This window comes from Monodelphis domestica, chromosome 5 (assembly GCF_027887165.1).
Source record: "Monodelphis domestica isolate mMonDom1 chromosome 5, mMonDom1.pri, whole genome shotgun sequence".
Classification (NCBI taxonomy): Eukaryota; Metazoa; Chordata; class Mammalia; order Didelphimorphia; family Didelphidae; genus Monodelphis; species Monodelphis domestica.
In genome coordinates this window covers 267,049,609-267,066,585 of record NC_077231.1, presented here as the reverse complement: position 1 = coordinate 267,066,585, position 16,977 = coordinate 267,049,609, and the positions used below count along the sequence as shown (strand labels likewise).

At 34.3% G+C, this 16,977-nt stretch overlaps 1 protein-coding gene across 1 annotated transcript in view; it reads left to right on the top strand.

Moving 5' to 3' along the window:
• MALRD1 (MAM and LDL receptor class A domain containing 1) overlaps positions 1-16,977 on the top strand; it is a 1,015,998-nt gene that overhangs the window by 375,775 nt on the left and 623,246 nt on the right. The window contains exons 24-25 of the mRNA XM_007504899.2: positions 2,284-2,394; positions 4,606-4,819. Of these exons, the coding sequence (XP_007504961.2) occupies positions 2,284-2,394; positions 4,606-4,819 (325 nt within the window). The remainder of the gene's footprint in view (positions 1-2,283; positions 2,395-4,605; positions 4,820-16,977) is intronic.

Genomic DNA, 16,977 nt, shown 5'->3' with positions numbered 1-16,977 from the left:
CTAATGAGGGTATTCATCATTTAGCTTTAGACTTAGTTGACTTCTTCAGTTAACTGCTATGTTTTTCTAGTAAAAGAAGTACCTATTTCCCTCATTTTGGGAAATAACTAGTCCTGTTCTTATATAGAAATCTTCTGTTCTTTATTTCAAGAATATCAAATGGCAAAAATATAAAAAAATTCCTCTTCTTCCTCCTCCATCTCTAGTTTCCTTTCTCCCTCTTCATGTTTCCCACCCTTTTCTTCCTCCTTGCTCTCTTCTATCTTATCTCTGACTTTGTTTGAACATTTTTTTGCACATTCATGTACAAAGGAATGACAGATAACAAAATGGGCTCCATTTTCTTTTTTGTTTAGGATTGCAGATATTGGACTAGAAAGGGCCATAAAAGATCTACATTTAATGCCTTTTTATATATGATGAAATTAAGGCCAAGAGAGGTCAAAAGACTTACCCAAATGGAAGTGATAAGAGGAAAAACTAGGTCCTCTGATCCCAAATCCCAGTATATTCAGTTATATTGATATTAAAACTTTAATTTCTGAGACTTTAATTTTATGAAAAACATACAAGTAAAGTATAAGAGTTTTAAATAAACAAAAATAATGGAAATTTGAACTTGTGGGTGCAGATGTACACTTTATTATTTCTCTTAAGCTGGCATTGAATTGGACATGGGAAGGTCATTTTATAGTTTTCATTTTTAGGTCTAATTTTTGTAAAATGGTAAGAGTTTGAATTTCTTATTATATAAACAATTGTTATTATGAGATTAATTAGTAATATTTTGCATATTCTGTTATTTCTTCTGAGAAAAATGTCATATTAATAGAAAATGCTATGTCAAGCAACATTGGAAATTGGGAAATGAATATAGCAAAACAATGGAAATGCTAATATCTTAAGCAACAATAGAATCATTTTTGTGCATTGATAATGAGATATTAATTTCTTATTAATTTTTTATGTTTTCTCCTTGAATGCTTTGTTTAAAATGTGGAAATCAGAGGGAGGTAGACATATGTATTAATTTTCAATTCCTAAAAATGACTCTTTAAGAAAACTTTTTATTTTTTGGTTAGAATTTGTACTTTTGCTGACTTTGACAATATGTCTAATTAACTTGAATTTTATGGACCAAGAATTTCATGACAGTTAAGTTGTAAGAGATGATATTTTGCATGAGGATCAGAAAATATGACTTTGTGAAAAACATCTTGAAAACTACTCTTAAAAATAAAGATAATAGTGGTAACCATAAAATTTATCCTTATTCTCAGAATACTAAATTTCCATAAACCATTTCTAAAAATGATTCTGTAGGTGTCAAAAATGAAATATTCTGAATAAATAAATTATAAATCCCTTAAGTCAATTATTTTCAGCCATTAACTTCTTTTACTCTTTCCCATAATTGTCAGTAGTTCTCTGAAGGCTCCTTTCTTACCATCATAAATAGAAATTTCTATTATCACTTTGAGTCAATACACTAATGTTATTCTTGTACCTGTGGAGATTTATCTGAATTTTCCTTTTGGGAAAAAAAACAAGGAAAAAACAAAACAAAACTAAACCCAGGATATAGCACTTTGCATTCATTTAATAATTGAATTGTTACTGAGATTGAGAAGGCATCTAATCTCTTTGAACCTCAATTTTTTTTAAAAAAAAGCACTGAACTTGTTAATTTCTAACTTCTTTGGTCATTTCAGTACTGAAAAGTGGGATTCTATTCTAAAGACTTCAAAGAATGTCATTGCAAACAGATCTCATGTTTAATGGATGCTTGATTAATGAACCATTTATATAGACTATTTTCAAATAATGTGTACTTATGTATTAATTTATGTTTACTCTTATCAAATAGTATTTATTAAATACTTTTATTGAGGCAAGTAGGGGGCACAGTAGATATAGCACAGTAAATAGAGCACTGACCATGGGACCCTGAAGTTCAGAGTTTAAGCTCATCCTTAGGTACTTATTAACTCTTATATTGGTAAAGTTACCTGCAAAATGAAAATAATAGCACCTCTCCCTCAGGATTGTTGTAAGGATAAAATAAAATGATATTTGTAAAGGAATTATGTAACATTAAAGTTATTAATATCAATTATTACCACTACTCATCAAAAAGTACTGTAATATTGAATAGTTAACAAAGAAAACATAGGCTCATTTTCTTATAAGGAGCTATGATGGTAAGATTTTTAAAGGAGATTTAAATCATATTAAAACTAATTACTACAGTGCATTATTGATATATAAAATTATTTTTCCTAGGTACTCATTAAGAAGGATAATGTGACATCCAAACTTTGGGCCCAGACTGGTCAGCAGGGTGCTCAGTGGAAAAGAGTAGAAGTATTTTTAGGTATTCACTCCAATATACAGGTTTGTGATCCAATTAATCTCATTGTAAAGTTTATTATTAAAGAAATACTTATCATTATAGATTTGCTTTACTGCATATTTTTTCTCAATTCAATTCATGCTCACTATTCTTCCTCTTCCCTCATCTTGATAATCTACATATGGATTCTCTCTCTCTCTCTCTCTCTCTCTCTCTCTCTCTCTCTCTCTCTCTCTCTCTCTCTCTCTCTCTCTCTCTCTCTCTCTCTCTCTCTCTCTCTCTCTTCTTTTTGTCTCTTCTATCTGCATGCAAGGATATATATACACTACTTCCTGATCCCAAATGATCATAATGTTATTCAATTTACCCAAGAAGATATTTATTAAGTGAACACTATATGCCATTTACTATGCTAGAAACATAAAGGCCATGACTTTGAGATTGATTTCCTTCTATTTCTTGGATATTTTGTATATCCCCATGGCTTATAAATGAATTTTTAATATTAAGTAAGTGAATCTTGTATAATAAAGCTTATTGAAAAATCATTGTCAAGAGATGTCCTTTTTTCTTTTAAAAGGATATATAGACTCAGTTCAACCATTATTTATGGAGGGAAAAAAACTATATATACTTGACAGATTTTTTTTCTTCCAGATATTGTTTTAGATGTACAGCTTTTACAGCTTCCTTAGTTTTTCAGTTAATTTTTCACAGAATGCATTGATTATGCATCTGTACACTCTTACATTTTCTATAATTTTTCTTGTTGTTGTTTTCTGATGTTACACAACAGCCAATCTAAAGGAAAATAATGCTAAATTTCATTTAAAATTGTTTTAAAATTTGAAATTATTGAAAATATGCTTAACTCATATCATTACTGTAGTGAGAAATCTGATAGGAGAAATTTCATTTGTGTATTTGAAATGCCTCAGTTATGATCACATAATATAAAAATTAACACATCTATCTCTTTAACACATCATATAATTTAAGGTTAAAAATGACTTTGGGAAGCCTGACAACAATGGGGTTAAAATTGGAATGTTATATTTTTGAAGAAAAAAAAGTTCATGTGGGAAATAAGTGGGGATCAAAATCTTTGCCTATCCATTATTCTTTAGAGCTCACAGACAATTGTTTTAAATTTGCTAAAAATGAAAGAGAATTTTCTGTGTTGAAAACATATTTATGCCCAGGCATCTGGAATAGAGTGTCAGAGAAATCGACTTTGTAGCTTTGTTTTGAAAGTTGGAATATAAAAAATAAGAGGATTTTTGTATTATAGAAACAGTGGTTTGATAATTATCAAATTGCATTTGTTTACTTATTTTCTTCAAAACTTGAGATGTGATCTTTAAAAATAGAGTATTGTTCTTTCTTGTTAAAATTCTTAATTATTCTGGCTTTTGGTTACTACAATAGGTACATTTCTTTCAAATAAAACTAAACATTAAAATGCTATTTGGCACACAAATGGATGGAAAGAAACAGAAGAAAATTACATTTAATAGATTTGGTAAAAATAAAAAAAATATATATGCAATTAAAATAAAAACAGTATAGCGAGGTTTAATTTCTTTTGCTCATCTGAATTAGAATATTTGTAGGGAAATGTGGAACAAAGGTAAAAAAAGAAAGTAGTTATAAGGGAGACAGCAGAGTATAATGGAAAATTAATGAATATGGATTCAAGAGCAATATCACTTGTTTTGGAAAGACTTTAACATACACTTCCTCTGTCTAAACTTCAATTTCCTTATCTATGAAGTGGAGGAGGGAGAACTATGTTGCTTTGGAGATCTCATCCAACACTAAAGCTGTTATTTTTATGAAATCTTTTCTATCAGTCAACTCTGAATATGGCCAGTGCTTAGCACTCTACCTACTGTTAGGAAGCATTTAATAAATATTTATTGACTGATTAATTTAATTAACCACATCAACTCAACTTATCTCTCAGTTCTAGATGTGCCAAAATTGTGAGATGGAAATGAAGTTATCTTTGATTCCCTGAACTGATAGAAATATTAGAAATGATGCATTAATTTCTATTATTACTACTGATTTGCTCTATCTACCCTCATGCTTTCAGACTCTGCTCTCTCTGGATATAATCCGACCCCCAAGATTTCTGACTTTATTGAGTTAGTGCTTCTTAGGTGGTGACTATTTCAGCCTCGGCCCTATATTTTGTCCCTGAACTTCTTGAATGACAACTCTCAATAGTTCTTTCCATTTTTTTGTAGATTATCTTCAGGGCCAAACGTGGTGTCAGTTACATGGGAGATGTAGCAGTGGACGATATTGCCTTTCAAGATTGTTCCCCTCTAGTGATCTCAGAGAAAAAATGCACTGCACAGGAATTCCTGTGTGCTAACAAGTACTGCATCTCAAAGGATAATCTCTGTGATTTTGTAAATGATTGTGCTGACAATTCCGATGAGAACCCTTTCATTTGTGGTAAGTAATGCTGTTCTCTCCTGCCTCTTCTTTGTGAGTACCTTCCTAGAGTTTCTCTTTTACCTTTGAACAGCTAAAGTAAAGAAAGTTGAAACAAGCATTTGAAGCAATTCAGATGAAGTCAGCCATATCCCCTTACACCAAGTTCTAAATGGTGATTCAATTTGAAACTTTGTACATTCTCTTTTATGAAATGTATAGGAAAAGGAACATAGGAAACATATATTTGAAAACAATGGAAATACTTGTATCTTCCATGTCAAAAATTTAAGAAAGTCTAAAAGTAAAAACCTTACTAAACAAAATTCAATATATTTTCAATGAAACTTATCTAGAGGGCAGAGAGGTAACTCAGTGGATAGAGAGCAATGTCCAGAGATTAGAGATTCTGGGTTCAAAACTGACCTCAGATAACTTCTAGCTATGTGACACTGGGCAAATCACTTAACCCCAAAGGCCTAACCCTTACTGATCTTCTGCCTTGGAACCCTTACTTAGTATTGATTCTAAGAGAGATGGTAAGAGTTATTGTTTTTAAGAAAGAATGTTATCTTGACTTATGGCCCATTGTGTTCCTTACCCTTGCTGGTCATTCAATGATCAGATGGGATGGGGATGTGCCATTCAGACTGGCAGGTAGGTAAGGCAAATGCCCCACCAGCATGGAAAATCTTGTAACCTTACCTGTGCAATTTGTCACATACTTGGGAAGAAACTGAGTTACAAGGGCCTGATCTCTTTTGCTTATGTCTACCTATCAGAATTGTCTTCATCTTGTTGGAAAGACGTATTATGAAAAGTTGACCCATTCAGAAAAAACATTGATCTTCAGGTATCAAATTGTCAACACATTGCTACTTTGACATTTTTAAATAAATTCAGTTTAATTTCATTGTCTTGAAGTTTGCCTCATCTATATTCATAACAGAAGGGATTAGTGAAAATAAAGATGTATTCTCACTTCTATACAACCTCATGGACTCCCTACAACCTATAAACCCAGATTAAGAACCTCTATTTTGAGTTGGCAAAGCTTGGGTCAGATCTGGTTTCCAATTTTTCAGTAGCCCTCAAGCTAAGATTTGTCATCTCGTGCAGGGATGGGGGAGTGGGGAGAGAAAGAGAGAGAAAGAGAGAGAGAGAGAGAGAGAGAGAGAGAGAGAGAGAGAGAGAGAGAGAGAGAGAGAGAGAGACAGAGACAGAGAGAGAGAGACAGAGAGACAGAGACAGAGACAGAGACAGACAGAGACAGAGACAGACAGAGACAGAGACAGAGACAGAGGCAGAGAGAGGGAGTCACAAAGACTGTTTATTCTCAGAGGAACAGCATGCTTATAGAACCCTTTTTCCTAAGAAAGGGGGCCTCACCAGCTACTGGCCCTTTCCAGCTTTTATTCCTCAAAGCTACATACCTCTGGGGAAAAAGCATTACAATCAATGCATGGAGTAGAGTTTAGGGACTTTTTTAGAAATACATAGGTGTTTTGTTTTATGATATTTATCTGGAAAGGTCCTGAGACTGATCCCAGTCCTGGTTCAGCTGCAAGCTTAGCTGCAGTGGCAAAGCATTGTTGTTATGCCAAGATTCCCTAGAATCAGCAACTCATGGAAAGAATGGAAGCTTGAGCCAACCCCACTGATTATAATAGTCAGTATTTCTCTCATTTTCACAGATTAGTTTTTACATATTTAAATCCAATAGCATTCTATTTACAAATATAAACATTTGATGGATTTTGTCCAATGGTCAATCATCACTCTAGGCAATGGAACCCTTTAAATGTATGATATCATAACAATGTAAAACTTTTTTGAAAGATCAAATCAAAACAAAGCACAAATAGTTTTGTAAACATGCTATATAACTTCTTCCAATCAACTCTATAATTTATTTATTCAGCAAACATTTGTCAAGTATCAGCCATATGTCAAGTACTATTGTTGTGGTTAGAGATTCAAAGACAAAATTGAAAGAGTTTCTGCCCTTTCTATTTGGGAAATGATACAAAAAAAAGGAAAGTTAAAAATATTAGAGAGATGCAATCCTGTGCCTCTTTAAATGGAGGTGAAAAGGTGCAGAAATAGAGGCATTGAAATGTAAAGAGGAAGCTCTTTCAAAGATAAGGAAAGGATTTCACATCTTTGAAAGAGTCCAAGACTAAAATAGCTCAACTCTATATCAAAGACCAACAAAACAACCTTCTTTCCATCCCTTTGACCCCAACTATTAGTCTGCAAAAGATTCAGTAGGAATATTGGAAGTATAAGTATGAAGTCACCATAAGTAAAGCCCCCCCTGATCCTGATGGGATTTTCTCTGAACCAGGGAAATAGTTATCAAATGGGAAAGGTTAGAACTTTCCTGACTACTGGTTGGTGAGGCTCTGAGTAAGTCAAAGAGAAGCAAATTCTCGTATTTTGAGGATAAGTGTCATTGCTTTTGGAGGGAAGAAAAGACTTTCACAATCCCTCAGAAGTCATAATATATCTATATTTCAGGCAAGCTAGAAGTTAAATTGTAGGAGACTAGGAATGACCATCACAAAGGGTTATTAGAGATTTCAGCTGATTGACCCATTAGGAGAAAAGTCATACCCCTTGAAGAGCTTAATAGCTGACAGATGGACCAAGCCTACCTGAGAAACAACAGCCTAACAGCAGATCCATCTGCCCAGCTCAATTCTAGTTCAGCATCTCCTGAGGAACAAGTTCTTCCTAATCCCTAGTCAGTTAGAAAATTCTTCATCTTCACACAAAACAAGACCCTGAGTCATCATAACCAGATGTTGGCAAATTTAAGGCTTTCAAACTGTTTCTTGTAGTGAGATCAGGAAGGAAATGCCTGCATGTGATGTAAGAACTGGTCTCCCAAAGGCCAGTCTAACCCAACTAACATTCAACCACTCAGTCACACATGGTTAGAAACTGACTTCCCACAAATTTCTTCATGACTATTTGAACTGAAACCAGATGGAGAATAATGGTATATTTTCCATTGACTGCCCTCCAAAGACTCTTCCCACCAGGGGCCAGTCCAGTCCATATCTATTAAATTTTAATTACATATACAATGCAGATGCAAATAAATTTCCAGGGGAAAATTCTGGGAAAGCAACTAGAACAATATACCTAAGATTCCTATAAGAATTCCAACTTGAGAAGAGCTTTACTTCAGATAAACTGAGGGGAGGAAGAATACTTTCTATGTAGACAGTCTGTAAAAATGAATAGAATTGGGAGATGTAATATATTGTATAAGAAATAGCTGTGGGCCAGTTTGGCTGGAGTGTAGCACATGTGTAGGAGATGAATCTAAAATAGCCTGGATTGTGAAAGGTTATAAAGACCAAGTAAAAGAGTTCATGTTTTGAGTCCAAAGGCAAGGGGAATAACATGGTCAGATGCAATCTATTGAATTCCATCGTTATCTTATAGTTTTTCAAATCTTATATGTACACCTGGACATTGTATGGTTTGAGTAGAAGAAAGGCTATTAGTAACTGGATTTACTGATCAGCTGGATTTTATTGGTCTCATTAGAGTTACCAGTTCTGGGTGAGTGATGGAGCCCAAACTCAAAATAGTAGGGATTAAGAAATGAGCGAGAGAAAAATGGGGGAAAATTTATATATGACTGTTACTAAAAGTTTGGCAGTGAATCAGAGAAGTAATGTTGCATGATGACTTTATAACTTTTCTGCAGTATCTGCTAGGGTCAAATGAAGCTTTTTGAAGGATGGAGGAGTTGCCAAATGTGTTTGTAGACAATAGAAAAACAACTGATATTTAGAAAGAAATTAAAGATAAAGAAGGAGAACAATGATGATAGAAGAGGAAATTGTTTTAGAAGACAGAAGGAAATAAGATCAAGACAATACGTAGAGGATTAGTCTTGATGAGGAGAAAGGCCACCTCTTTATTAGGAACTGAAGGAAAGGGGATGGGGAGGATAATTTCAAATGGACTTAAAAGTGTGATAGAGGAAAAGAGGTAGTTAATGAGGAATACCTTCTGTTTTATCATTAAAATAAGTTGAAGTCTTTTGGTAAAAGGGCTGGGAGAGTCTATGTTGTAAGGATGCTTGGAGGAAGAAGCAAAGACTTGTAGGGGGGAGTAAGATAGTGAATTGTAGAAGGCTAAAAATATTACCAAATAGTTGATAGGCCCCCATTAAGATTAGCTAATATAAATCACTTTTAGAGTGGCTATCATGATGTTAAGGATTCAGGCCAAATCACTAATATCTCTGAGTCTCAGTTTCCTCATCTGTAAAATGATGGAGTTAGACTAGAAAGCCTGTAAGGGTCATTTCAGCTTAAATATTCCTACCCAACCCAAGTGGTTTTTCCATCTGCACCTAACAACTCCCTTTTTAACTTTCCTTCTTCAGTTATTTTCTGTGACCGTATCTTGCCCAATTTTCTTTTTATGCTCTTTTCTTTTGATCTTTGCAACAACCCTATCTGGGAAGTAGGGCAGGTGTTCTGCTTTTGATTTTTACTTGTAATTTCACTAAGGTCTCTTCCCCCACCCTCAAAGATATAGCTTAAAGCAAATGTTTCTGTTTTTGAAGTTTAAATGCAGTCCTGGACTCATGTTGTTGGAACTGCTTGAGCTAAGGATCTGAAACTTGTCAGAAGTTTTTTTTTCCCCTCCCCCTGAGAAATTGGTCAATTTTGAGAGAGTACAGAGCATGCCAAGGTATTCTAGTTTTAAAGGGTAGGCCCATCTCTGGTAAAGGCTGAAGAAACTAATCAATGTATTTTCATCATTAATCTTGACCTCGGAAGTTCAGCATGGATAGACATGGAAGGGTCGTGAGACACATCACTCAGAGATGATAGCAAGGAAGATACCCTGCACTTCCCACTTACTGAAGCTCTTTTTTTTTTGTTTGTTTAAACACATATGGGTGGCCACTTGCATAATTAACATTGGGGCCAAAGAGCTGGATGAATTCCTGATTGTTGTATAAGGAAAAAAAGCAGAATTTCCCAGCCCTTAAAAAACCCAAACACAGTAAATGTTATAGAATAAAATTTGAGAGGAACCAACTTGTTTGATTTAGGTTCTCATTTCACAAACATTTATGATAACCAAAGATAGCGGTTTTGACTCCGGGTTGCTTATTTTCATTATGTATTTTCTCTGCTTATTTTTGAGAATGTGTTACAATCTTTGTGTGGCTTATGACCACCCGCTGAACTGTTAGTGTTGTTGTTATCCCATGATATGCTGCCTTTGGCAATGCTCTCAAATCACAGGGGAACAGAAAAGAGGGGAAAACAGTATCACTGAAATTGTATTCAGGTGTTTGGCTGAACCCCAACTGATTGTTAGACTGAAATGACAAACTCACTCTTTGTTAGAAATCTTAGTTTAAAAAAAGGATTAGGACTGTGAAATCTCGGGTAGAATATGACCAGGTAAAAACATATCCTCATAATGTTTCAAAATTGGGAGAATAGAAGATGCAAATTTATTTTTCTTAAGACTCCTGGGTTTAGAGTTCAAGGACCTGTATTCATGTCCTGGCAATGCTACTTCCTTGTTGTGAAGCTTTACATATGATATTTGTACTCCCTTAAGCCCACTTTCTTCATCTGAAAATTAGAGGGTTGGTTGGATTTTATAAACTTAACAATGTGACTTGGGGGAAGGATTTCATACTTGACAAGGAGGACTGGGAACACTAGAAAATTATCTGGCTAAAAAAATATGGTTTCAATCAGCATCTTATACCAGCATCACAAATGAAAAGAAGTTCTAAACTGATTCTCTATTTAAATAGAAAAAAATAAGTTTTTTTCAATGCCAAAAAGGAATGAAATATTTCTTACAACTGTGCTTAGAAGGAGAATTCTCCACAAAAGAAAGGATAAAGAGGATCACTAAAGATAAAATAGGTTTCAGTTGTTTGAAACATATAAGCTTTTTAAGGGATCAACATTGGTGAAATTAGGATAAGAAGAACTATAGAATGGGAAAATTAATCTTTGCACCAAACATCTTGTATAATGATCTGCTATCTAAGTTGTATAGGGAATTAATATAAGTATGTACAACCAAGTTCTCTCTACTATATAAATAGCCAAAATATGTGAACAGATTTCTCAGAGGAAGAATCTCATATCATTTAAAGATTTTTTCCCAAATCACTAGTAATAAGAGAAATGCATATTAAAAACAAATATGAAACCATTACATGTGATTTGGACTTAACTATTTTGGAAATAAGTATGTTGTAAGAAAAAAGGGACTGAAATATCCTAACCTAAAACCAAGAGGTCTCACTGCTAGGCACATTCACACAGTAGAACAAAAAGCAATGCCTGATATGCATCTTGATATGCATCTCTGTCTGTCTGTTTCTCATTTCTTCTTTTTCTTAGACCAGTGATGGTGAACCTCTTTGAGACCAAGTGCCAATAGGTAATCCTCATACCATATGTGAGACCTCCACCTTACCCCAGACAGGGGAGGGAAGAGGCACTCCCATTGGGCTGCTGGGCAGACGGGGGAAGGCAGTCAGAGAAATGTCCTCATGTAGGTGCGGAGAGGGGGAAGAGAGCAGCCCTCTGGTGTATGTGCCATAGGTTTGCCAACATGGTCTTAGACCATTACTTTCCATTTAAAATTGTTATTAAGTACTGGTTACAGGACAGAAGAACAGCAAGGTTTAGGCAATGAGGTTTAAGTGACTTGCCAAGGGTTATACAACTAGGAAGTATCTGAGGTCACATTTGAATCCAGAACCTCCCATCTTGAGCATTGTTTCTGTCCACTGAGTAACCTGGTTGCCCACCTCTCACATTTATTCTAATAGAATTTAAGTTCCTTGAACTCAAGGACTATTTTATTTCTATCTTTGTATTCCTAGTACTTAGTATTATTCCTTATATCAAATAAGTAACCAATAAGTGTGTAAATGATTAATTGATTTTATGTCAAACAATTCTTAACAGTCCTATGTATATGGTAGTAAAGAACTGGAAGGAAAGTGAGGGTCTACTGAGCAAATCATGGATAAACAAATTGTATTGCCTAAAAATAATGAAATATTTCTTGGCCTTAAGAAAGAATGACTATAATCAGAGAAACATGAGATAACTTTTACATACTAATGTGAACTAAAGTAAGCAGGAGTAGAAAAAAAACAATCTTTGTAATGTCTGTAAATTTGTATAAGAAAGAATAATAAAATGAATATGAGCACTCTGTCTGCATAAATGACCTCAGAAGGGAGGAGTGCTAACTAGGTGAGTAGATGTGGAGGAGGTGTATTTTTGGAAATGATGATAATGTTAAAACAAAAGGCATTATCAGAGTTAGATCTTCTGTCTGATCCTTTGCAATTATGCATTTTATGATGTTGCAGTATTGTCATCAAATGAGGAATGATAAGCATTTCATATTTTTAGATATAGAAAGAACGTTGGAAATCAAGTTGTCCAACTCTTCACTTTATAACGGAGACCATTTGAGCGCAGAGTATTTAAAGTCCAAGATCATATAGTCAGTCATAATATAAACTGAGGTTCTCTGACAATTCTCTAAAGACAGCTGGAAGATCAATGTTAGATGCAGACTCAAATTCTAACATAAGAAGTATGGTAGTGTAAACTCTTATGCCAAAGGTGATTGCCCCCTTTTCTAGAGGAAAAAAATAACTTTTTTGGTCTTTTAGACTTTATATACTTCATCGTACAGTTAGACTAAAAGCTCTTTCAGGGCAAAGACTATTCCATTTTTTTTCTTTGTATCACTAGCACATAGAGCCAAATACAGTTATCCAAAATTGAAGTGTCAAATATTTCATTCTATAAATAAACTGTGGAACAATTCACTGACCTTTTTGCATTTCAGTTTAATTATTTCCTGAGTTTATGACCCAGGGCAAATCACTGAAAGTAAACCTGATTCTTATAACACTCTAAACCTGCTAATAGTCTTAGAAAGTATGACCATGAAATATTAGGAGTGTCTTCACTTTTCTTCTACACTGGTTTGGTTCCTAATTCGATCCCTATCTGTATTACTGTAATATGTTTACTGATCAGCATTGGTGGATGGGTGACTCACCAGAAGTTCCTCATGACCATCAAATCACAAGTTCACTCTTCTTTCCAAAACTCTCAAAAAATGTCAATAAAAACAAAACACAGAAGTCTTCATTTAGATAAGTCATTAAATTTAGGCAAAAGGAAGAAATCTTTTCCCCCAACATTCATCTTGCCAGATCCTTTCTATACAACCTCATATACTCCTACAAATTCAACTAACATCTTTATGTGACTGTTCCAAACTATCATTCTCCAGATTGAGGACCAGATCCATTTTGCTTTCTTTTGGATATCTCAGGCTTTCTGCCCCATTGGCACTTTCAAATTTACCATATCAGGGGCAGCTGGGTAGCTCAATGGATTGAGAACCAGGCCTAGAGATGGGAGGTCCTAGGTTCAAATCTGGCCTCAGCCACTTCCTAGCTGTGTGACCCTGGACAAGTCACTTGACCCCCATTGCCTAGCCCTTACCACTCTTCTGCCTTGGAGCCAATACACAGTATTGACTCCAAGATGGAAGGTAAGGGTTAATAAAATAAAAAAAAAATTATCATATTGAAAGCTGGATTAATTCTCTTACCCCAAAATCCTCCTTCCTGCTGATGATTCTATATATATGGTGGTAAAAATCATTTTCTCAGTTATTCAGGTCTGGTATTTAAGAGCAAATTTTTCATTTTGTTGTCTCCTATTCCTCACACTAAGTTTGAAAAGGCCTATTTTGACGGTATACCTTCTTCTTGACTTTTTGCAGTCCTATTTATCTCTCACTTAGGCTATTACAATAGCATCTAGATGAATCATAACATCTCTTCCAGACAACTTCCAATCTTTCCTGAAGGGCATGATCCCTCCAGCATTCTTTTTTTAAAATTTTATTTAATTGGTGAATTTAGAATATTTTCCCATACTTACAAGAATCATGCTCTTTCCCTCCCTTCCCCCCCCACTCCCGCCTGTAGCCAACACACAATTCCTCTGTGTTTTACATATGTCATTGATCCAGACCTATTTCCATATTATTGATATTTGCACTAGGGTGATTGTTCAGAGTCTACATTCCCAATCTTATCTCCATCAACCCATGTGATCAGGCAGTTGTTTTTCTTCTGTGTTTTTACTCCCATAGTTCTTCCTTTGAATGCGACTAACATCTTTCTCATAAGTCCCTCTGAATTGTTCTGGATCATTGCATTGCTGCTGGTAGAGAAATCCATTATATTCTTTAGAAGTTGCCCTTTCCTATCAGAATTGTCAGCTCCCAGAGGAAAGTGACTTTTGTGCTTTCTTGTATTTATATGGCTAGATAAAGTAACTTGTAAGGGCTTACTCTGTGCCAAGTGCTATATTTTTACCCCTAGTACCTTGTTGTATTATAGTGAAATTAATCAATGCTTTGTCATTCATTCACCAGGGAAATCACAAGTCCAATACCAATCTATTCATTCATCCATCCATCAATCCATCTATCTATCTACCTACTTATCTATGCATATACATATAGATATAACATTATGTGCATGTAATCTTATATTTGCTGAAATTTGGTTATTTTTATCATTACACAAGTGAAAGTGTGATATAGCAGAAGTCAGAAAGGAATAGGGTTCAAATACAAGCTTGATAATAAATATATGATCCTGGATAAGTCACTGAACCTATCAGAAATTAATTTTCTCATCAACATAATGAGAATCATAATGTTTATATTTATAATAGCATTTGAATTTTGTGAGTTAAGCACTCAGAAAAAACTATCAAAGTATTTTTGAAATATGAGTAGTTATTACATGTTTTATAATCTAAGAACTTGGGTTTTACTTTTCTAAAGAAATGGGTCACTTTAAAAAGTAGACAATGTTTTCTGTGATTTTATTGAGTGGCTTTGGAATGGTTTTCTTTTTACTTTGGAAGATTATGTTAGAAAGTAGGTCAGGCATCTTAAATGTTAATAGGTCAGGCTTCACTAGGAAGGATCAGCTGTTTTGGACCCCTGGGATTCATTATTCAGGCTATAACAGAGTGATTGAGGTTCTGAAGCTTTTTCATTAGATCTCCAAAATAATCAACAATAGTCCCCTGTCCAGCTGAGTGAATTTATTTTAGTCATCCACTATAGCAATTTTTAGAGTATATTTAGTTGGTTCTGCTCTGATAATGGAAGACTGAAAGAAATTACTCTTTCATGGAGTAATAGTGGTGTCACCCAAACCATTCAGTTAGCCATTGTCTTATTTTTAGGAATGCTATTCATTTGGGAAAATAGAATAAAATAGAGCACAGTAGATTGATTGAGTAGCTTTTTTATTTAATTAAGAAAAAATTGAGAAAAACATTATTGTAGGAATAAATTAAAACATTGGATGTATACATGGAAGTGGAGATTTAACCATCAGAATTAATAAATAATTGACTCTTGGAATTGGAAAGAAACTTAGAGCTCATCTAGTCCATCCTTACCAATTATGTTTGAATTTCCTCTCCATCATTCCTGACAGAAAAATTAAGGACATCTAATATGTAGAGAGCTAACTACTTTAACAAGAAGTCTGTTATTGTCAAACAGCTTTAATTATTAAAAATTTGCTTCTTAAGTGAAACCAATTCCATCTTCCCATAATTTTGGCTTTTCAAATATTTACATTTTCTATTCTGTAGAAATAGTATTGGTTTTGGAGTCAAAACACCTGAATTTGAAACTTAGCTTTACTATATAATTAACCATTTGTGTGTTCATGTGCAAATCATTTCATATTTCTTAGCCTAAATTTCTTTTTGTCAAAATGAAGAGATTGGTCTGATGAACTGTTAAGTTCTAATTCTGAGTCTAAATGAATGTCTTCTTCTTTCCCTTTTTTCTCCTGTAAGGATAATATTTGGTGTAGTGACTTGAAAATCTAAATTAATTTGGTCGCCAGGGAAAATCCCAAATAAAAAAAAATTCCAAGTCAGCTGGAAATTATGGTGATTTTAATTAATATAGAGAGAATGAATTAAGGAAAAGAGTTAATTTAAACTGCTCCAGCTCAGGCTGAGCCAGGCAGTAGTTAAAGACCTTGGCCAAAGTGGCCTTCCTGAGCCCAAGGGAAAGCAAGTCAGTCTTATAACTCACCACCATCTCAAGGAAGCTGTCTGAGGGAGATCCTCCAGGTTAAGTTTCAGTCCTGAACTGAACTCAGAGTCCAAATTGCTTGAACAGACTTTTCTAGCCTCCTTTTAAAGAAATTTTCTCTTATGTCACCTCCCCTAAATTTTCATGTCTACAATCACAGTAGACACTTTTCCCCAGGACTGCCCATTCTTTAGTTCTCACTTTTTTTTATTAGATTTTCTCCAGGACTATCCACTCTTTAGTTCTCACCTTCTCTGGTTAAATTATATCTTCTGAGTACTTCACAGTTCTTTGTTAAGCTTACCTTTTGTGAGTTCTTTGACCTTTTTGTGATTAATTTAACCTTTAAAGGTACTTAACACCTTTTTGTATTAGATCTAAAAATGAGACTTAGCTTAACTTCTAGCTTCACTATAAGGTATGAGTTAAGTACCTTCATTGTTCAATCAGGAGTTTACAACTTTATCTTAGCACTGTCTGAGTAGGGTGGAGTAATTTTAAAATTCACACTCCTCAGGGCCAAATTCAGTTAGCATCCTTAACTATATATGATATGATGGAGTTTCTGATCCCTTACAATTACATTTAATTTTATCTAATGGCATTTCAATACTCTTTTTCAAAAGAAGCTCCTTTTCATTAAAGATTACAGTGGAATATCAATGTCATTGATCAAATCTTTTATTTTTGAAATTGTGATTTCACTGGTTATATCAGAATAAACTTTGATTTTTGATCTGGGTCTGTGATTTCATTGGTAAGGGGAAATCCCAGAATGAAGTTCCCTTTTGCAGTGTGCTTTTTCTTCAATTTATTAGAGTTTTGCTTGGGGGGTGCTGGGAGATTCAATGATCCGCTTAGAGAAAGACAGCCAATATCCATCAGAAAAAGGACATAAACCAATATCTTCCTGGCTCCAAGGCTAACTCTTTGTCAAGTGCACGAAACTAACTGACCTGAACTCTCTGTGTTTCTTTGAATGT